At 38.5% G+C, this 23,608-nt stretch overlaps 1 protein-coding gene across 1 annotated transcript in view; it reads left to right on the top strand.

Moving 5' to 3' along the window:
- Nucleotides 1-23,608, top strand: part of LOC122415295 (uncharacterized) — a 768,161-nt gene that overhangs the window by 227,930 nt on the left and 516,623 nt on the right. The window contains exons 2-3 of the mRNA XM_043427283.1: nucleotides 2,147-2,364; nucleotides 2,425-2,557. Of these exons, the coding sequence (XP_043283218.1) occupies nucleotides 2,147-2,364; nucleotides 2,425-2,557 (351 nt within the window). The remainder of the gene's footprint in view (nucleotides 1-2,146; nucleotides 2,365-2,424; nucleotides 2,558-23,608) is intronic.

The raw sequence follows: 23,608 nt of genomic DNA, 5'->3' as shown, positions 1-23,608 counted from the left end.
TTTGACAAGAGCGATTCGAAGGAAAATTGTTTTCTCGGGAATTAATGTTCCTTAATATTAACACATGCATTAACTTCGTTTTTGATTTGTTGTCGAATGAGCAATTTGAATAAAAAGTGATGGGCCGGACAAGTACGTTTAAGACGTATTTGAACATAATTTGTACCGATCCAATCGAAGTTGAATGTTGTGAATAATACCAGGGGATCCTGAAAGTCGGAGGGGAATCGATTCTTTAAAGTGTGTACCTTGTTGAAGTAACGAATGACTTTCATGTGAATTTTTAATGATTTTATTTTCATTATTTTTTTAGTAATTTTGATAAAACGTTGTGAGCCCGACAAGGATTCTCAACGCTCATTTGTCGCCGGAGATTATATTTCGAATAACTGATAAATACTTGACCTCGAATTGATATAATACATTTTAGTACTGCACGTAACTTCCATTATGACTTTTTTTTCATTAACTTTTTTCTTGAAAATAATTATCATGAATTTCATTAAAGTTTCCAATTTGTTGGATAAATATTCCAAATTATCAATAAAAACTTGGCCTCCAATTGATATCATACATTTTTATACTACATGTAACTTGGATAGTACATTTTTCAATGTCTTCAATATTTATGAATGTTTTTGAAATTTTTTTATTTTCCTTTACAGAATTTTTTCGATTGTTTTTTATTTTTGTTAAATTTTTTTGAACTTTTCAATTTTTCGTTTATTATATTTATAGAATTTTTTTCGTGGTTCTGAATTTTTTTTCTATGTCTATGATGAATTGGATGATCAGTCCCGACCTCAAGTTCAATCAGCTTCTTCGTTGGTATGTTGTTTTCCAGCGTGGCAATTTTGTTCAGAGATGTAAACTCCATTTTTGAAGAGTGATTTTTTTCTCGTCTGCTTTCGAACTAAAGCAGCAGCTGACTGATGATGTTGCTCTCGATTTCTCTAGAACTTTGACGATTATTCCCCCTCCACCTCTGCACGTTCATGCGTGTCACTCTCCCGACATTTTCCACAATTTTTTCGTAGAGGGGCCTGAGCATTAATGTGATCTTCCATCGAAGCCGTATTCCAATGATCATGGCATCGACGCAACGATTGAATTTCAACGTCAGATTTGTAGTAATATGGAAAACGCTCCCACAAAACATCCGTAAAGTCACTGAAATATTTCTTGAACGTTGATGGTGATATAATAAGGAGTTCTTCCGCCGTTATTTCACGCGGATTCCGTATGCAATAAATTGCATAAATATTCACTAGTTGTTCCATGATCCAACTTTTTTCACACTGTTGACTTATTGGTCCTAGAGCATCAATATGAGTCGACATCCACGGTGGATTTAAATGATCGTGAGAATATTGATAAGACTGAACTTCACTATCACTCTTCAAATGTTCAGGTAATCGATCCAATAGCGATGGAATGAATTTGCCATAATATTTTATGAGCAGAACCTTAGGAATTGATTCGAGTTCATTTTTAGTCAGAACAGAAGTAATGAAAAACAATTCCATAATATTGAAAAAGTTCAAAAGCGGACAGACTTCTTATAGAACTATTTTAGAATATATGGTAAAGTTCATTTTTCTTTCCAATTACAGACCCTTCCCCCTTCCTTATCTACATCCGGCTGTGCATTCTTCAGCCGATGATGAACCAATGGCATTCCAATGTTTTCATCTTGACACTTACCCAGAATTCAAAATCTTGAGCCGGCAGACCTCTTATAGAAAAATATTTTCTTGTAGAATATATGGTAAAGTTCATTCCGTCTCTCTCATGCTCACCATTTACTCTCTTCTAGACTTATGATTTTTTCTTACGTTCATTCCATCTCTCTCAAACTCACCAGCGACTCTATCTCTCCTTTTTTTTCCAAAGGGCGTATGACACAATAATTCCATCTCTCTCTACTCCCTCTCTTCATCTCCTGATCCATCGCTGCCGCCCCCCCCCCCCCCCATATTTACGTGTGCGGCTCCCCGCACACCGCTCCTCCCTGAGAACCCCATGGGTTAGAATCGACGTAGCATTACTACTTCGCATCTCTTGATTTTTGTGGAGCCACACATTTCTCTTCTTCCCACTTCGTCTTTATGAATTTCATATGGACACATTAATGAATCCTTTACAGATCTTGGGACCTTGGATCGATGAATTGGGTCAGCTACTACAGAGTTACAGGAAAATAATTCGCCTTCCAGAACCTTTACACAGGATCGTGAAATATAAATTCAATTATTCGTCCTTGGTTTTGAAAAGTGGATTCAAAGTAACAGCGAAATTCTTAGACACCCTCTTGCAAGAGGTCGTTATACGCAGGACCGATGCTTTTTTACAAAAAATTTTCAGGTAAAAAATTCGATAATTCACTTTCAAAAATATCAAAATAATATGAACCATTCATTACAGATTGATTATTCAGTACAATAGTCTATTTGACTTGAACAATTGCGATGCAGACTTATCGATAAACTTATGCTTTAATGATTGTCCACCAATGCTGACAATTTTGAAAAAAGTGTCGATCACACATCTCCTACAGGTATGTTTTTAAGCTTCATTTTATTCCATGTCCTTATGTCACATAATCTAGAGACGTGGCAGCATCTTGACGCCAAGTATTTAAAAGAAATTTTGTAGGCAGAGCGAGTCAAGACGACCGTGTCTAGAGACGCGGCAGTGTCTTGACGCCAAGTATTAAAAGGAAATTTTGTATGCAGAGTGAGTCAAAACGGCCGTGTATCATTATATCTTTATTATTTTTATCAAGAGACTTGGTAGAGTCTCGGGATAAGTACATTAACAGCCCTGTCGTCTGCTGGCCCGAGCTCGCCGAGATAATCTTTTCTCTGAATAAAACGATTCGCGGTTGTAGGAGTAAAAATGGTTTGACATTTTGTTCAATTACGAAACTCCTGAGTCATATGAGGCTTTGAAAATTTAACTCGACACTAATTAATAAAATCTGTTTCGATTGCGCCCAAAATCAGCATTATCGGTGGCGTAATTACTGAGAAAAAACTTTGCACAGGCTCCAGATTATGCAAAAGTTACCAACACATTCAAGAATTTATGTGTCTGTATTTACAACATTATCAAAGGCACTTTGATGCTCTCGAGTTTCTGATTGGTTCGATCCGACGACATCCATTTTCAGATGTTATGATTGGTTGTTGAAAGTGGTTGTTGAAGAAGCGGTGTTGGAACACCGGCACACAAAAAAAAATAGTGATAAGTACTTAGATCCGGACCCATCAATCTCTACATATTTTAGCCCGCTGAATCCGAATCCGGGGTCAGATTGGCCAATATACCTCCAAAATTTTAAGTAAATTCAAAAAAACCGCAAAAATTGCGGAAAATCGCTGTTAAGAGCATAATGAAAGTTCTCTTCGACCTTAGTCGGTGGTGTTTTTTATGTAATTTGACGCGCTGAATCGGAATCGAGGGTTAAATTGACCGATTAACCCCCAAAATTTTGAGTTAATTCCGAGAAACCGCTAAAATTGCGGAAAATTGCTGTTAAAAGCATGATAAAAGTTGTCTTCGTCCTTTTTCTTCTAATTTTTTCTTGTAAGCTGTTTTTCATGTAATTTGATACGCTGAATCTAAATCGAAGGTTAGATTGACTGATACATCACAAAACTTTGGCGGAAATTCCAAAAAACCGCAAATTGACGAAAAATTACTGTTTAAAGCATGATAAAAGTTATCTTCGACCTCAATCAGGGGTGTTTTTTATGTAATTTGATGCGTTGAATTTGAATCTGGAGTCAGATCGGCTGATATACCCGCAAAATTTTAAGTAAACTGCAAAAATCTCTAAAAATGGGTCAAAATCGCTAGCATGGGTAAAAGAAGACTTTTATTGATCTAGATCGAGTACGCTCTTTTTGTATTTTGATGCGCTGAAACCGAAACCGGGCTACAATTTAACTCGTACGTCTCCAAAATTTTGCTTCCATGGAATAAACCGGCTAAAATTGTTCTTTACGAATTTCAAGCAGCTCAATCCGATTCTGGTAGCTAGTAATACCGATCATGCGTACTTCTATCGAAGATCGTGAAAAGTAACAAAAAAATAGCAAAAAGCGTCAAAAAATATTTTTCAAAATGTTTTACATATGCATGATTCATTTTAAACTGAACACAAATAAAAAAATCGATATATTCTGTCTGCAATAAAATAGAAACTGGGGAAAATTGTATAAAAAACTTGAATATAAAACTATCGCCGGCATGATTGTTCTTTCAAGTCTGCTTAATTGATTTTTTTTTTCATTTTCTACAATAATATGAGAAGAAAAAAAATCTTCATCTATGTTAAACCGTCCTTCTCTTGTAACGGATTCTTTTCTCTTCGAACGACCTATGCAGTGGGTTTCTCTTCCTCTTTCTCTCTTTAGCGTCCAGTAAAAATCTGCCATCATATTGAAATTCCACCTTCCCTGATACCGGTTCTCCATTTCGCTAATGTCTTAATGAAATTTTTTTCCTTATTTTCACTTAGATCTCCAAGGTTTTCAAGAAAGTAGTCGAGGTGGGAGTGTAGAAAGTGCAGTTTGAGATTCATCAAACAACCCAAGTTTCTAAAATTTTCCAACAACTCTTCAACTAAATCCTGGTAATTCTCACTTTTCTCATTTCACAAAAAGTTCTGAGAAACGTTTTTGAAACTTTTCCATGCTGCCTTCTCAGTATCGTTCATTTTTTTAATGAAATTTTCGTTTCCAAATAAATTACGAATTTATGGTCCATCAAATATACCCTCCTTTAATTTCGCATCACTCATCGCGGGAAACTTTTCTCCCAAATACTGGAAAAAATCGCCATCTTTGTCCAGAGCTTTGACAAACTGCTTTATAAGACCAAGCTTAATGTGGAGTGGTGGTAGCAGATATTTCGAAGGATCGATCAATGATGTTCGTATGATGTTGTTATGGCCTAGATCGAAGTTTGTTCTTGTTGGCCACCCTTTCTGAACATAGTGTTTTTTTTTCTGTCTCTACTGTCCCATAAACATAAAAAGCAGGGATTTTTGTGAACCTTGATTGTTGACCTAAAAGCAGTGTTGCAATTTTGAGATCACCACAAATTTGCCATTGATGATCCGAATACTTAATTTTCTCCAATACCAATTGTAAATTTTCGTAATTTTCTTTTACGTTGGTTGAGTGAGCTATTGAAATAGGAGCATATATGTTTCCGTTGTGGAGTAGAACGGCTTTGAGACTTCTTTTTGACGAATCAATGAAGAGTTTCCTCTCAACGATTTTGCATATATTGTGTTTGAATTTATCCATCAAGCGTTCACATCTGAACAGAACACTAATGAATTCTCTTTGTCGTTAGTGAAGAATTGCCGAAACTCCTTCTCCCTGTCACGATAAATTCTTTTTGATAGCAAGTTTCTCTTTTTCAATGCTGCCGCCAAGTATTCAGCTCCGTCCTTCGGCAGTCCTAAATTTCGTATGTTTCCATACGTAAGTAATTTAGTAAGTTTCCATGATGCTTCTTCACACCACCCGCTCCAACAATAAATTCATCGAAATTTATTATGGGGAGTTGACCGCTCGAAACTTGTTTCTTCGACTTCATCTCGTATGCGTCAGATTAAAAAAATCATATAAATGCAACTTTATAATGTTGGAACAGTCAGTCGAGTTGTAACTACTGCAGAGTGATGATTGTACATGATAAACCTGGTAAAGGTTTGGTAAACAGTATAATCAACAATCTCCCCGTGGAACTTCATCTACCGGGCTATCAATATTGTGGATCTGGTTCGAAATTGATCGAACGTCTTGCTCGTGGTGATCCTGGTATAAACGCGCTGGACGCTGCTTGTAAAGAGCACGATATCGCATATTCGAAAAATCGTAAAAACTTGGAAGCACGACATCTGGCGGATAAAATTTTGGCTGAACAAGCCTGGTAACGTGTAACCTCGAAAGACGCAAGTCTTGGTGAAAGAGCAAGTGCTTGGGCCGTGACTAACATTATGAAGGCGAAAAAAAATTTGGTCTAGGTATGAAAGGAGTGACGAAAAAAACAAAAAAAGTGTTTGCCTGAAAAAGATCATCAGTGCTGCAAAGAAAGCCATGATTCGTAGTGGTGACCCCCGTGAAATCGTCATGTCAGCATTGAAAGATGCGCGAGCCAGTGTTAAAGGTGTTAAAGTACGCACGCCTCGGGTTCTACCTGTAGCTCGCAAAATCGGCGGTTTATTGCCCTTCCTCGTACCCGTCTTTGCCGGCCTTAGCGCCGTTGGTGCACTGTCAGGTGGAAGTGCTGCAATAGTCAAGCTGTAAATAGTCAAAGCTTAAGCGGCTAAAAAGGAATTGGAGGAAAGTAAACGTCACAACCGAACACTCGAAGCTATCGCTTTGGGTACTGGGTTACATCTGAAACCATACAAACAGGGTTTGGGTCTTTACCTCGGGACAAAAAACGTATAATCACGCTACCACATCAACCACTCACCGACATCGATCTGCTAAAGTATGCGAGAGCCATGAAAATTCGTAACTTTCGTGGGGTTTTCATGCGTGACACTTTGCCTGAAAATGGACCACTCACACAAGAATCAGCAATAGTGAATTTGGATGAAAATGTGGGCCCTGGGACACACTGGGTTGCATATAAAAAGAATGGTCAACGAGTCACATACTTTGACAGCTTCGGTAATCTCCCACCTCCACCCGAACTCATGAAATACTTCAATGTTGGTAGCGTGAAATACAATTATAAAAAGTATCAGGAATACGATACAATAATATGCGGGCATTTATCCTCGAAATTTTTGTGTGGACAACTAAATCGACGAGACAATTATGCACTATATAAATGAGGACTATGGAGCTGCGTGTTTAGTTCTAAATCTGCGAGCATCATGGATGATAGTTTGACGATCACCATTACTGGATCATCCTCCATACTCGAGGCGCAATTTTTTCCACCCGTCGAACTATCGCCCGACAAAAATTATACTCTTGGACTCGTCGAGCTGCTCACATTCAATTCGATTCCAAATATCGACATTGGTTGCAATGAATTTCACGTTGGAAATCATGTGGTGACCATTCCAACGGGCAGCTATGAAATTGAAGATATTGAAAAATATTTGAAAACTGAGTTGGCATCTAAAAACATTCAAATTCAGCTTAAGCCGAATAATTATACGCTACGCAGTGAAATTGAGTGCAATCAATCGATTGATTTTACATCCAAAAATTCGATTGGACCTTTGCTGGGTTTTACGTCGCGTCGATTGGAGCTCAATAAAAGACATGTGTCTGATCTACCCGTGTCCATTTTCAAAGTGAACGCCATTCGAGTCGAGTGTAACATAACCACTGGTTCATACATCAACGAGCGAAAAGTTCATACAATTCACGAATTTTTCCCATCTGTACCAGCCGGCTATAAAATCATCGAAGTACCGTCGAGCGTCATTTATCTACCAATCACAACTCGTCGCATTGACAATATATAACTTCGTATTGTTGATCAAGACGGAGATTTGATCAATTTCCGCGGTGAAGTCATCACCATAAGACTTCATATAAAATCTCAATTGGCATAATTTACAATAATCTTATTGGCAATATTAATAAGCCAACATGGGATCGCGAAAGCAGTCGTCGATCAACGCTCAAAGATCACCTCAAAACCTTCTACTATTGAAGAGTTTCGGTCTCAAAATTCGTGGAGTTCGCGTGTGAGAAATTATCTGCTTTGCTCGTTGTGCATCTGCTGCCTGCAATGGAGGAAGAAATCGTAAACATCCAGACACCCGTCATGTTTCATGAATCCATCATCATACCTTATGAGGTTCATGCACATCAACCATACGCATCGTCAACATACAACAATAGTGATGAAATACGTATTTCAATCCAGCATCAACATTTATCAATTCTGCCGAGTAAAAGTTCAATTCACATTTGCGGCAAACTGACAATGGTGGATGGTACAGTGTTAGCTGCAACGAATTTCGTTAACATTGCCATTTGCCATTTATTCGAGGAAGTGCGTTATGAACTTAACGCCGTTGAAATCGATCGTAATAAGAATGTGGGAATCACATCTCACAAGGAACATCACTTTGGTGTCCCCCTCCGATTTTCTTGAAACTGCTGTATGTGAAAGAGCATTCGAAAGTAAGAGACACGTATTTTTTTTTATCGGCGGAAAAACGGTTTTAAGGGGTGAAACCACCCTTGAAAGTAAGGCATGTCAGGGGGTGATTTTGCAGTTTCACCAACAAGCACTCAACTGATTTTGATAAAACCAAAACCAAAATGTTTCTTATCTGAAGTGATAAAAAGTTTACCCTGTGCACGAAAAAAAAAAAAACAGGGGGTTAACCACCCTTACATTCTTATGTTTCTCACGCCACAATGAAAAGGAACGAATATGATGGAATGAAACGGGTTCTATTTTTATGAAAACATGAAAATAAAGTTCACGTGTTTTTGAATTTTTGCAAAATAGCAGTCTTAAGGGGGTAAACTACCCCTTTTTTGAATTTTCGTACTGTATGTGGCTTATTTCTGTTTTGCATGTTTTTGCTGATTCGAAATATTATAATAATTTCGAATCAAGATTTTCTGAGGTATCGAAGTCAATACAAGACTCTGAAAGGGTGAATCTTCCCCACTCGATTTTCCTCTTTATTCGCTATTTCAAAATTTCTCCCTGCATTTCGTGCAATTTGGTTGCTCTGCATCGAAATTACGAATTTAATAATTTTAGGAATGTATAATAATCGTATTGACCTCAATTTTGGCGGGGCAAGGGAAGGAGGAGGGGAGCCATTTGATATTTACTACGATTCAACTTTGAAGTCTGAATAAGTTCCATGCTGTTGATCTTGTTTACTAACTAACATTTTTTTAAATCAAACTTCAATACACATTAACAATTCATTAACCGTCTCATAGTATACAATCGGATTTTATTAGATAAGTACATATATCGAAATAAAATATAATAAAACCTATGATTTCCAGCAATTATGGCTCATACGTTGTACAATAATGATATTCATCAAAAAAATGTTTCAAACACAAAGATTTTTTGCACCATGCACATTTTATAATCGCTATATTATTGCAACCAGGTATTTCAGTGTGTTTTTGATTGACCGAACCCAAAATCAACAGGATTTTCGAAATATTCCGGTTTTTCCGTTATATAATTACTTTTAAACCATGAATATTTGAAAAGATTGATATAGCGTGGAGATGACAATTGATTGTGGGCCAAAGATTGTAGTTTGATTATATTATTCCTCAAATGTAAATTTATATCAGCATCCACTAATAGAACACTATCTGAAAAATGTCATACAAAATTTTTCCATATCCTAAATCCAAATACATCAAGCGGTTGAATTTTTCCAATTGTACCTTTTGGGATAATCATTGTGATGATTATTTTATCATAAGGGGTGGCTTCACGTACAACTTTGGGGCAGTGTCTACTCCAGGAATCAATCAGTAATACGTTGTCACTTCCAACATTCGGAAAAAAAACTTTTTCCATCCAAATTTTAAAATGATCTGTAAACATATAACAAATTATATATTTATAACTATATTTTGGAAAAAGTTGATGCACCCTTAACGATAATATGCACCGGAAGTAAGTTTCCCAGATTTTGATGCTGTTACTATGACGTTATCTGGCTTAAACAATTCGTTCGTTACTCTTGGTCCAAATTCACCTTTTGCCTCCTTTAATACTATGAATAGTGGAGAAAGTAGTTTCCCGTTGGCATTTATTGTTGGCTGAATCGTGTAGCTATGGGTCGTTGAAGACACTGATTGTACAACACATTCAACTTTTTTCGATCCTTCCATCGCTAAAGTTCGTGCTGAATGGATTTCCAGTTGAAAACCGCTTTGGTCCGAATTATATACATTGCTTGACCCATACTTTTCTATTAGTAATTTAACATCTTGAACAAATTTGTCCGCATTTGTTTGCAGAAGCGCTTCTTCCTCCACAATTTTTCTCGTTATAAATTTATTAATTTTTCTGGAAACAATGCGATGCGATTTCTTAAATTTCCATAGCCAGTTATGAGAGGCTATGAATCGTATATCTTCATGGCCTATTTCTTTCTGTGCCTGTGGAGCCCACTTTCGAAGGTCAATATCATGAACAATGACACCAGCGTCTACAGCAGTTTTCATATTCCGTAATGTGTATTCAGAAATTCGAGCTAGTTTTTCTTTATATGTACCACCCTTGTTCAGTTGTTGTGCCCAGCGTCGTAACTGCCGTATGGATTTTACAGATTTGTATTTTTGTTTGACGGTTTCAACACTGTAATTCATTTTTTACAAGATCTCCAATATTCAACAGTTTTTTTTTTTATAATCATAGCTCAGCTCATCGTCACTAGAACAAGCGTCGGAATCGACATCATCATCCTTTTACCATATGATATCTTCAACAGCAATTGCTTCGAACTCTTTAAATGGTTCTTGAAAATCAAGAGTTTCTTCCTGTGTCATCTCGATCCCGTTGTAATCTTGCATAGAATCGATTAAAATTTTTTCGAAATTCTCCTTCATCTCTATTTCTGCATTATTAACAGGAGTTTGTGCAATGTTCATAGCCTCAAATGTAGCCAGTAACAATTTGATAACGTTGATTGGGTTGACTTTCATGCTGGTAAAAGTAGTAGGCGCAATACACCAAAAGCACAGAAAAAGCACGCACGATTTGGAGCTCACTCAAATGTGCACTAGTACAATGCTAATGGTTACCGCCTTCGAAAATAAGTATCGGAAGAAAAAAATATTTATTAATCTCACGATGCCTGATAACGTTTTTATCTGATGCATGACTCAAGAATATTCGGAATGACTAATGTCATTCGGTGTGTGAGAATGCCAAAAGTATCAGGTGATCATAACTACTTGATAACATTTTTATCTAGCACAAACACCGGGGTCATATGTCTACGCCTCTATTTTTCCGCCAAAGTTAAGAAAGTGTTTTATAGAGATATTTTTATCTGTAGCATAGTACCTATTCATTTACGTGCAGTTTACAAGCTTTCTATGATCACCGAAAAAGTAGTTGTGGGAACTCTCCCCCCCCCCCCCCCCCCGCCAAACCGCCGCCATCCAGGTCAATACGAGTTTTATATGTTCCTAAAATTATTAAATTCGTAATTTCGATGCAGAGCAACCAAATTGTACGAAATGCAGGGAGAAATTTTGAAATAGCGAATAAAGAGGAAAATCGAGTGGGGAAGATTCACCCTTTCAGAGTCTTGTATTGACTTCGATACCTCAGAAAATCTTGATTCGAAATTATTATAATATTTCGAAAACATGCAAAACATGCAAAACAGAAATAAGCCACATACAGTACGAAAATTCAAAAAAGGGGTAGTTTACCCCCTTAAGACTGCTATTTTGCAAAAATGCAAAAACACGTGAACTTTATTTTCATGTTTTCATGGAAATAGAATCCGTTTCATTCCATCATATTCGTTCCTTTTCATTGTGGCGTGAGAAATATAAGAATGTAAGGGTGGTTAACCCCCTGTTTTTTTTTTTTTTTTCGTGCACAGGGTGAACTTTTCATCACTTCAGATAAGAAACATTTTGGTTTTGGTTTTATCAAAATCAGTTGAGTGCTTGTTGGTGAAACTGCAAAATCACCCCCTGACATGCCTTACTTTCAAGGGTGGTTTCACCCCTTAAAACCGTTTTTCCGCCGATAAAAAAAAATACGTGTCTCTTACTTTCGAATGCTCTTTCACATACAGCAGTTTCAAGAAAATCGGAGGGGGACACCAAAGTGATGTTCCTTGTCAGTAGTAATACTACGCCGGTTCTGGCTCAAATGCTGGCGAGGGGGGAGCGGTGTGCGGGGAAGCGCCAGGGCCAGAGGGGGGCAGCGAAGGGGCAAGGGGGAAGCCGCGCGCCGTAGGGCCGTGTGTGTGTGTCGCACACATTCTCGCGGCCCTGGAAAAAGATGGAGAGATAGAGCCGATGGTGAGTGTGAGAGAGATGGAATGAGAAAAATCGTGTGCGACATTTAATTAATTTATGACCAGTGCGTTACGGATTTCTCTTCGCCTCGGATGCAGATAAGGGAGGGGAGGGGGGGGGGGGAGGGCATAACGAAGGGTCTGCAGTTGGAGAGAGAGGTGTGAGAAAGATAGAATGACCGTAGAGAGAAAAAGCATGAGAGAGACGGAGTGAACGAGAAAAAAATATTCTCCAAGAGTTTTGAACTCTGGGTGGTATGTCGAGATGAAAACATTCAGAAGGGTCTGCAGCTCAAGAGCAAAATTATTCTACAATAATTCTATAAGAGGTCTGAAGACTTTTTCGACATTTTTCTATAAGAGGTCTGTCCGCTCAAGATTTTCAAAATTTAGTTATTTTTTTGATATCCGATAGTTGCGGAGTGTAGAAGAGAGATGGGTGGTTTCAATAGGCTGAAATAGACTTTACTCATTTAGATTGAATTTATTGTATATTTTACAGAAAACGAATTCTATAAAAAAGTTTATGCGTTTTATCCATAATGTCTGCTTTCCGATCGATGCTGGTACTGAAACAGATCAAGGTAAAAGTTTGAATAAGAATTTTCAAATCTATGCAATAAATTTTGCTCCTCAATGAGGTACTTACCCCTTATTCAATCTAGATCACAGTCTGGACAGATATTCTGCGTCACCACCTGGTAGAGACGAGTCCTACAGTCCTGACAACTCGATGCAGATGCAATATTCCAATACTCTGTTCTATGCTTTCGCACCGCTGTGAGCTTCTCGAACATTTCACCTCCAGCCCCGAGAACACAGACACCACACAATTTTTCGCCACGTTCGGTGCGGTAATATACCGAGACAATGCACACTCTCGATTTTTCACTCAAATTCAGTTTTTCTTCAGTGAATGTACACCACACTTTTTCATATACATCATGTGTTGAATCACATTCACTGACTGTAGTAACCACCGATTCGTTTTGCGACATTCTTTTCTTCAAATAACCGAAAGGAGCGAAGTCTCGAACAGAAATGAAAATGATTTGAAAAACCTCTCGTTCCAAATTCGGTGTTGCATCCCCTCTCTTCAAGTTTATCCCCAAAAACGCACTTTTCTCAGAGATGACCCCCGAGCAGCAATAGTAAAAAAATTATCTCTACAAGCAACGTTAAAATCTACTCTCACGCTTTCTTGCAGACGAAAAAAAAGATGGCCGCGAGTCGAAACAATTTATGATCTGAGATGCTGTAGTGAACTCGAAAATTCTGAGAAATCCTTTTTCCTTCCATCATATCTCGAGGAAAAAGTCTCTCTCTCTCTCTCTCTCTCTCTCTCTCTTCCATATTTAAATCTAGATGAGCAAAAACGACGACTTCCGTCGATGCTCCCGAATAGGGCTCAATCTTCGGTTTGACTATTAACCCCCGAAAGAGTAAACACGAGAGGGACTGTGTCGTAAAACTCGACCGCATCATGTCTCTCGTCACCGACGTTGCTACGCGGAGCAATGGCTGCGTATGCAAGCGACTCTTCTTCGGACGTTGGAGCAATATTTGGTGTGGGAACACCAGTGTGATACACTTATCGAATCGTTGGAGGCGCAAGTTCGATTGAAGCAATCACGACTGGGATGGCACCACGCAGTCAATTCGCAAATCTTACGTCTCGAATGTTTGAAGCAGGTAACACGTCAACGCTTCATACATTGGGGCGGCGGAGTATAGAATGATTGTGAATTAATATGGCGAGAAATCGAGAGCGCATTCGAAAATCGCTTGTCAACCGGGGCTGTAATTAATCGTGATCACATCGACCCACGGAAGTTCTTACTGGATGCATTTGAACTTGTTGAAAAACAAGTAAGTGCTCATATACGCAAGTATAACAGCATTAAAGTGAACACTTCGTTCAATTTGCTTTCTTCGCAGCACCGATAATCTTTTTCAGGCAAACACTTTTCGGACGCTTCATACCCAATCCAAATTTCCTCTTAGTCTTCATAATGTTCGTCACAGCCCAAGCACTTGCTCTTTCACCGAGACTCGCGTCTTTCGAGGTTACACGCTTCCAAGCTTGTTCAGCCAAAACTTTATCCGCCAAATGTCTTGCTTCCAAATTGTCGCGATTTTTCGAATATGCAATATCGTGCTGTTTGCAAGCTGCGTTCAGCGGATTTATACCTGGATCACCACGAGCAAGACGTTTGACCAATTTTGTGCCAGGTCCACAATATTGATAAGCTGGTAGATGCAATTCTACCGAGAGATTGTTAATTAGACTGTTGACATGACCTTTGCCATGCACAATCATTACCACGCGATGGTCGCAACACGACTGATCAGTATTATATTATAAAGTCGCATTTATATGATTTTTTTCAATCAGTAGCATGCGAGATGAAGATGAAGAAACAAGGTGGTCAACTTCCCGTAATAAATTTCGATGAATTCGTAGGTGATGCAAAGAAAGTGAAGCGTCATGGGAACATACTACCTAGTAGCATTCGTGCCGTGTTTTGTGGTCCATCGAATTGTGGAAAAACGAATGCCTTACTCACGCTCCTAATACATCCAAATGGTTTGAGATTTGAGAATATATATCTATACTCGAAATCGTTGAAGCAGCCAAAATACCGATTGCTCGAGAAAATGCTTAAACCTGTGGAAGGAGTGGAATTTTTTCAATTTAACGAGCATGAACAAGTTGTGGCACCTAGTGAAGCTCGCCCAAACTCCATATTCATCTTTGACGATGTAGCGTGTGAGAAACAGGACAATGTGAGAGCATTTTTTTCCATGGGGAGACATTAGATTGTGGACAGTTTTTATCTATGTCAAACATATACCCGTATCCCGAAACATCTTGTGAGAGATAATGCAAATTTTGTGGTACTATTCAAGCAAGACGATATGAATCTAAAACATGTGTATAATGACCATGTGAATACTGATATGACTTATGCGTGCTTCAAAAACATGTGTATAAAGTGTTGGAAGTCGGACAAGTATGGTTTCATCACGATTGACAAGGACAGTGAATTGAATGCTGGAAGATATAGAAGAGGATTTGATTCCTTCCTCACCGTCGATGATAAATGATTGTTCTTTGAGTTTTAAAGACAGTCTGGAGTCTGACTTGCATACGTCAACATGAAGAGCAAAGAATTTTTAAGGGAGAAGGCTGTATTGAGTGAACTTGCCAAGGCAAGTGATGCAATCAGACGGAAACATCGAATGTTGACAAGTGGACGTGATAGTGCTCAGCAGAGAATGCAAGATGTGTTTAAACCGATTGTCGAACCATTAGAGGAGCTAGTTTCGTATACGAAAAAAGCGAAAATTAAGAGTGAACGTGTGAATGTTAAGAAGGAGGAGGAGGAGAAGGAGGAGTCTCCAAATTTTGGAGAAAATAGCATGCCGCAAGATATTTCTTTCAAAGACGATATTTGGCATGATGCAATTACTGATGAGAATGTCGATGTACCCGTAACTAAAAATAATGATAATCATGATGATGATGACGATAATTTGGAATCATCTGAAGATGTTGATAATTTGATACGTGAATATTTGGATCTACTGCGTAGTAATAACAAAACAAGATTAGTTGGCTTGTATGGAGTACGAAATCTCGCTCAAAACAGATTAATGATTGGTGATTCACCAATTCATTTCGAACTCGATCATATAGTGGTTCGAGATGAAAAGTATCCCAAAAGTATTGGCTTGGTGGAACTGTTGTTTAAAAAAGAGCCCGAACTCAAATATATAACTCCAAATGACTTGGAGAAATATCAGAAAATTGTCATTACAACGAATGCTCATAAAAATTTTTATAAACACACGGGTGCAGTACGTCAGAATAAAAATAGTAAATTCAAAAATTATATATCCCACATGCTGCATAGCAACGATAAGAAGGGTGGTGCTCTGCCCCAGTACAAGGTAGCACAAAAGCATACTTCTATCGACTATGTTTATTGGGATGATCCGAATGAACTAGTGGATCGTCTTCGTTTATTGCTCGCATCGCAAGCTGCTGGAAACTCATCACATTCGAATGAAATCATATCGATTATCGAGGAATTGCGTGAAGCTGAAATCATTTATTAACATGTGAGGACTAGCTTTCATCCGCATTCCCAACATGAGCGTCAATGTGTTTGGACGAAAATTGAGTAGACGTGGTGCAGGTCCTCCGGGTAAACCAGGTGCTGGGTTCAATAAAACCCCAGACGGTCATTTTAATTTGGAACGAAAACGATTGGAAAACGTTGGCGACCCAATAAATGTCAGCGATGTTGTAACACTCGGTGCATTAAGTAAACACATTCATTCTATAACTCATAGTGTGACTCATATAACGAATCAAAGGTGCGAATTGAATGTGGCTGTTCTAGAGAAGCGTGTAAAAGATGATCTCGCCACTCTACGCAAGGAGATGAAAAATTTGGAAAGTACAATCGCGGAGCAAATAAAAAATGATCTCACCGTCCTGTTGAAGGAGATGAAAGATTTGGAAAATGCAATCGCGGAGCTTAAAAAGTGAAAAGTTGCGAGAGAATGAGCGTGCCGCGGTGGTAGAGGAGCTACACAAGCCAGCTCGACGAAATTACCCACGTCGACGAGCGGATATACGCGGTCTGGATGAGACTTGGCAAGCTGATCTTGTCGATATGTCTGCATATGCACAACACAACTCCAAGTATAAATTTCTTCTCACCGTCATCGATTTATTCTCCAAATTCGCCTGGGCCGCACCATTGAAGAGTAAGAGTGGAAAAGATGTCACCGCTGCAATGGAATCAATTCTCAGCAAAGGACGCATACCCAAAAATCTTCACGTCGATCGAGGAAAAGAATTTTACAATACGGACTTTAAGGCCCTGATGAAAAAGTATAATATACATTTGTATTCAACATTTAGCAACTTGAAAGCATCAATTTTTGAGCGCTTCAATCGTACACTCAAGAATAAAATGTGGATTCAATTTAGTTTTCGCGGAAGCTGGAAATGGATTGATATTCTCGAAACCTTAATTGAGAAATATAATGCTACACAGCATCATACGATAAAGATGAAACCGAAAGATGTGAACGCTGCAAATGAGGCGCAACTATTGCATAACGTATATAATAGAACTGTGGATGGGGAGAAACCAGCAAAATTCAAAATTGCGATAAAGTGCGCATAAGTAAATTTAACAATGTATTTGAGAAAGGTTATACGCCAAACTGGACAACTGAAATTTTTACAATATATCGAGTAAGAAAAACTAATCCAGTTACTTATAATATAAAAGATTATCAAGAGGAGCCCATCGCAGGTGGTTTTTACGAGCAAGAGCTGCTTCGAGCGAAAAATCCCGACACGTATCTCATTGAAAAAGTGTTGAAGAAGCGTGGCAGTCAGTTGTTTGTGAAATGGTTAGGTTTCGACAATACACACAATAGTTGGATAAGTAAGGATGATTTGTAAACAATAAAGATGAAAAATTCAAAGTCTGGTTTATTTTAACGACGTTTCCCCCCACGAACAGCAGATTCGAAGGAAAAAGAATGACAGAGATTCACAAAAAATTTTATTTTACCTCAATTACAAATGTACAAGTTTTTGAGGAAAATTACTCTCTTACAGAATTTTCTTATTTCGTATAAATGTCCTCACTCTCACAATTTTTTTTTCGCCTTCAATATACTCTCAATCTCCAACACTCGTAAGCACACATTCACAATGTCTCCATAGCTTCTGAAAATTCGGGAATACTGTAATGGCCCCATGGCAACGTGTCTACCGTTCCAGGTATAACATAGCGCTTGTCATCGTGTGGACTTAGAGCGATTTTTGTCTCCGTAATGGTATAGATATTATGTAGTGTTGGACGAATTGAAGATTGACAACGCTTCATTTCACTCTGCTCACCGAGACATTTCACATAATCGTCGAATGTTATGGTTCTCGCAACAACATTACTCTTGACTCCTTTAGCTTTTTTAACATCGTTCTTGCCCTCAACTCGCGTCGCATACATCTTCGATCTCAGTCCAACGAATTCAGTCATTATGGCCCCATTGTTCTCATCTTTCATGAATCCCGGGACGTTTTTGTTCACAAGCGGTATGCCATAGACGTTGTCTGGGGGATAGTCACTGGTATCATATTTGTAGAGATTACATTTCATGTCCCCATATGCATCTTCACACTCAATATGGTAAATTAAACTATCAGTATCTGTATACATGACTTTACATTTATTCTGATACGTCGGTATCATGAACTCGTGATGGAATTCATATAAACAAGTTTTTAAAATATCTAAAATGGACATGCCAACATATATCGGTTTGTTAAACATGACTTGGAGATTTCGCAACTCTACAGCGATTAAATTTTCCGCAAAAATACTTCGACTGTGAAAGTTAGGTTTAGCAATCATAGCTTCTGCTCCGTATCGACCTGCCCATTTCGTCAAAAGTTTAACTTGAACGTGACTACGAACATCCTCCATGGTTTTTCCAAACACAGCATTATTCATTAATTTGAACAGATTTTTTTCAAAATCATTTTTCGCACGTGTACGAAACTGTGTATTCAAATCAATGTATGTTTTGAGCCAGGAAGATTGCTTAAACTTCAAGACTCTCTGTATATTTGTGATTATCAAACCATGTTTCAAACACTGCTGCAATGCACGATAGTGTATGACATATCGTTTTTTCGCATTCACCGTTGCAAGAAGCTTCTCTTGCTTCGTGCCCGAAGGTTAATCATGCGTTGGACAAAATGGCAAATCACTATGTGCATCGTGCAAGTGTTTTGGATATTCGAAATCAACCTCCAGTATATAACCAATTTCAGAATCAAGTGGATGAAACTCGATGTTGAAGTTTGCAATGTTTTCAATTCATTCGAAATCTGCACAAGGCAGTGGTTGACTCATTGCACATCCATACAAATCGTTCACATCAAAATACATCAAGTATGACGATGGAATAGATAGGTCATACGAGTTCATGTACTTGTTATTGGCACGGGCATGTCTTTTGGAGCATTGACTAAGACCACCTCGAATACCTCTCTCCACGAACAATACCATATCAATGTCTGTGAGCAATTCAAACTTTACTTTGGTATATTTCATCATGGCATCCCAGGTATATCCGGGGAGAGTGTAGTAAAACGCAGGGTCAAGACCATAACTTTTTAGACAAGTATCGCGGAAATTCTCAAAGATATCGGCTAATAGTAATACGTCAGTCTTCAAGTATAAATCGCAGTATTCACCGAGCGTTCGCGTTGAAAATCGTTCCCATACATTTTTCGCAAGTGCATACTCCTTTTCGGAGACTGTCGAATCAGTTAACGAGCTGTGAAATGCTTCCCGCGGTGGAAGCTCCGTTTCATTCAATTTTTCAAAGCTATCAATATACTCGTACGGGAAGACACCTTTCCGCGTTAATAAATGAAAATGGTCCACATCTTGAAATTGTGATTTTAACGTTGCGAGTTTGTCGGCAGTTAAAAATGATGCTAATTTATCGAGACTCGTATTGAGAAATCTGAAAGAGTCGATGAAACGTAATTTTATATTTTTCCGCGTGTCTTTGCCTGTTTCAACAGTTTTCGAGAAGGAGATGTACTTTTCTTTTGTTATCGGAAGCAAATCGATTTTTCCCGCGAACGCAGTTGCAACTTCTTTTATGATAAAATGCGCGTCATAACCGGATAAATTAAGAAAAATTATTGGCATGAAAAACGAATTTTGATAGTTTAAATTACAATTTGAATGAGCCGGACCTCTGAATTGGCCTGTCAGATAGCAATGATCGCGAACACGCTCATCACCTTCGACAAAAGGTTTCTCGCAAATATGACACTCTTTGTCTTCCCGAAATTTTTTCCACTCTTGCGGAGTCAATTGTTTCATTGGAACGTTCGTTAGGAGAATTTTTTCAACGCGCAAAGCTAATTGTTTTAGTTCTTCGACGAACCATTCCACACAGTCCTCACCTCGGCGCTCGTGATATCCCGATAGTGAATCATCGTAAGAGCACTTTACATAATATCCAACGCTGAAGACGCGATGATGTTGGATCTTGTTTTTCTCTCTCTCTTCAGCGCTGGTCTTCTCCAAGATACACTCGAGATCGGCGTATACCACGAACGGGAGACGCTCCTTCCGATTGGCGTTCGTGAATTCCAGCCATTTGTCGTTTTCACCCTGTAGTCGAACAGCACAATCGTTGAGTACGCCACAATCCACCTCATGTGACTGCAGCTTTTCGATGGTTGCGAAGTAATGGAGGCATCTGTAAAATTTCAAATAATTTTTAATATTACATCATAATGGTGAAGAAGAAATGACTACAGTCGTATTAATTTACTTACCGATCACAGATGAATTTCTTGTGTCCGTCAGCATTGAGTTGTGAGTTGACAAGCTGGGATAAATTCTTGATGCAAGCAAAGTGTCCAATTCCACATTCTGACACGTCTTCGACGTAAAGCAAGTTGACATGTCGTTCTTTTTTCTCCTTGCTCACCCGCACTGGCAGAATTACATCCTTCTTCTCACTATTCAGATTGATTCAGAGATTATTCAATTTTTCAAGTCTCCCAATTTGATCCAACGTCAGAGGAAAGTTGATACCTTGGAGATTAAATATCGTTGAATAATGCGGATATGAAGATATGCGATCACTGTTTTTTTCTGCTGGATGAAGTGCAGCAGTCATTGCCCATCCGAAACACGCATTATCTCGTGATTTCACATTCACGACTGCTTTTTTCAAGAGTATGCGTTTCGCCAATGGAATGTGACATCCCGCAGGCAAAGCATTGTACTTGTCAATGTTCACTTTTAGATGGGTTATTGATGTTAGGGTCTAGCCACTGTCACTCTCCTGGAACCCCTCGAGCGATTTCAGAGTTGGCTCCACGATTTGCTTCTGATACCACTCTCTCAGATCCGATGTTGTAAAAAGTTCAACATTTCCCGTGTTGATACTTTTATTCGCCCGCTTATCACCCACGCTGAACTCTCCATTGAACGAAGTGTTCACTTTGATGCTGTTATACTTGCGTATATGAGCACTCACTTGTTTTTCAACAAGTTCAAATGCATCCAGTAAGAACTTCCGTGGGTCGATGTGATCACGATTAATTACAGCCCCGGTTGACAAGCGATTTCCGAATGCGCTCTCGATTTCTCGCCATATTAATCCACAATCATTCGATACTCCGCCGCCCCAATGTATGAAGCGTTGACGTGTTACCTGCTTCAAACATTCGAGACGTAAGATTTGCGAATTGACTGCGTGGTGCCATCCCAGTCGTGATTGCTTCAATCGAACTTGCGCCTCCAACGATTCGATAAGTGTATCACACTGGTGTTCCCACACCAAATATTGCTCCAACGTCCGAAGAAGAGTCGCTTGCATACGCAGCCATTGCTCCGCGTAGCAACGTCGGTGACGAGAGACATGATGCGGTCGAGTTTTACGACACAGTCCCTCCCGTGTTTACTCTTTCGGGGGTTAACGGTAGAGTCTCGGGACAAGTACATTGACAGCCCTGTCGTCTGCTGGCCCGAGGCTCTTGCCGAGACTATATTTTCTCTGAATAAAACGATTCGACGTGGTGGGGGTAAAATTCGCATGTGATTTTCTTTAATTACGAAGCTCATAAGTTATGTATGGCTTTGAAAATTGAACTTTCAGCTAATTAAGAAGTTCTCTATCGAATGAGCCCAAAATCAGCATGAGCGGTGGCGTAATTGCTGAGAAAAAACTTTGTACGGGCTCAAGATTATGCAAAAGTTACTAACACATTCGGGAGTTGATGTATCTGTATACGTGTACTCTGACCGCTACAAACATAGGCACCTTGGCCATGATCACTAATCCCCGGTGAGAGAATTTTCTTTGCAACCAATGAAGGGTGAGAGAATTTCTGGGCCAATGACATTCGATAAAAAGTGCAGGGAAGATTGGCGGAAATAAGTTAAGGAGCTGGAGAGCTCGAAACTCACCAGCTGAAGTTTCGCGTCATGTTGACGTTTGGGGTTATGTTATGAAGTGCGTGTGGGATAAATAAAAATAATTTTCGCGTCATCTAATGAAGTGCATATTAATATTCAATTTGTTAAAACTTGTAGTATACTAAACCAGTATAAAAGCGGCCGCGTAAATGTAGTCTGTGATCGGTGTGTGAAAAAGAATATAAACAATCCGCGATGCATATGTCAACGAAACTTTTCAAGATTTCATTATTTCGTTCGATTGGAAATAAGTGTTGACTGAAATAATCCTTCAATTAAACCAGATTACAAAATATTGTCCAGTGCGAATATATCGTCACTGGCGTGGTTATATATCATGTGTAAATAGGTTATACATACGAATAAATAGAACAAAAACACACGGAACTGTTAGAATGATATTAGAAACTTTACTTGAATAAATGTTTTCTAATTTATTTCTTGTGTCAACATTATATATAAACATTCCCATATTTTGCTTGATATTCAGTTTGGCTCTGCCCTCTCCGATCCTTGTTTTCACCCCATCAGTTTGCAGAGGATCGATACATATTATTAATTCGTTCCCTAATATGTGTCCTATGATTTTCTACTCCTTCTTCATGATGATAGTGGTAACATGATTCGAGAGGTTTCTAACCATAATCTTGAATTGCACATTTTGTAAATCAGATTTTCAAAAAAATTTCTGGTCTTGGTATACTGGGTAGTTATTCTTTTCCCAATAGGTCTGTCGAGTGATAAATTTGGAAACTAACTACAAATATGGAATTATTATAAAAAAAATTCATTCCGATAAGTCTACAGTTGCTCAGTTTTGGATGTGATCAAATATAATGCCTACCAACATCCCCAGAAACTTACAGAATTTCTGAATGCAATGTGCGCTATGTAGATTCGGATCATTGAAATACAGCGAAAATCTGCAAACTATACAATTTATATACTGTGCCATTCATTTTACATTTTGACTCTAACCGTAACATATATATGAAGTAAAAAATTGATTATAAAAGTCTTCAGTTGCTCATTTATGGATAGATTTGAAATTGCTGTCTTCGAAGCTCATTGCGCAGATACATTGAACCACAGCAGATACCTGCGAACTCTGAAATTTCTGTGGATAGATATATATGCTACGGATCACCCCTTATCTTTGATTATGGTAATATGTAATGGAACTTGGTTCAGTAAGTTTTAAGGTGTTTCTTTTCAAATAGTATTGAAAATGTATTACTGTGGTATGGAGCGAAAACCTTCAAACTTTCATATTTTTGTGGCGCAGCATGTGTGCCAATACTGCGGTATGGAGCGAATACCTGCAAACTTTCATATGTTTGTGTCGCAGCATGTGTGCCCATCATTTAAATTTTTTACTCCAACCGTAACATATAATCTCAAAAATTCATCCCAAAAGTCTTCAGCTTTACTAATTAACTTAATTTTCCTTTTTCTAAATTCTATGCTGAATTTCTGAATTTCTAAATTTATTTCTAAATTATCCTGAAATTAAATTGTTTACCTC

The sequence above is a fragment of the Venturia canescens genome, chromosome 8 (assembly GCF_019457755.1).
Source record: "Venturia canescens isolate UGA chromosome 8, ASM1945775v1, whole genome shotgun sequence".
NCBI lineage: Eukaryota > Metazoa > Arthropoda > Insecta > Hymenoptera > Ichneumonidae > Venturia > Venturia canescens.
The sequence above is the reverse complement of the archived record's forward strand: the minus strand, read 5'-3'. Positions and strand labels throughout refer to the sequence as shown.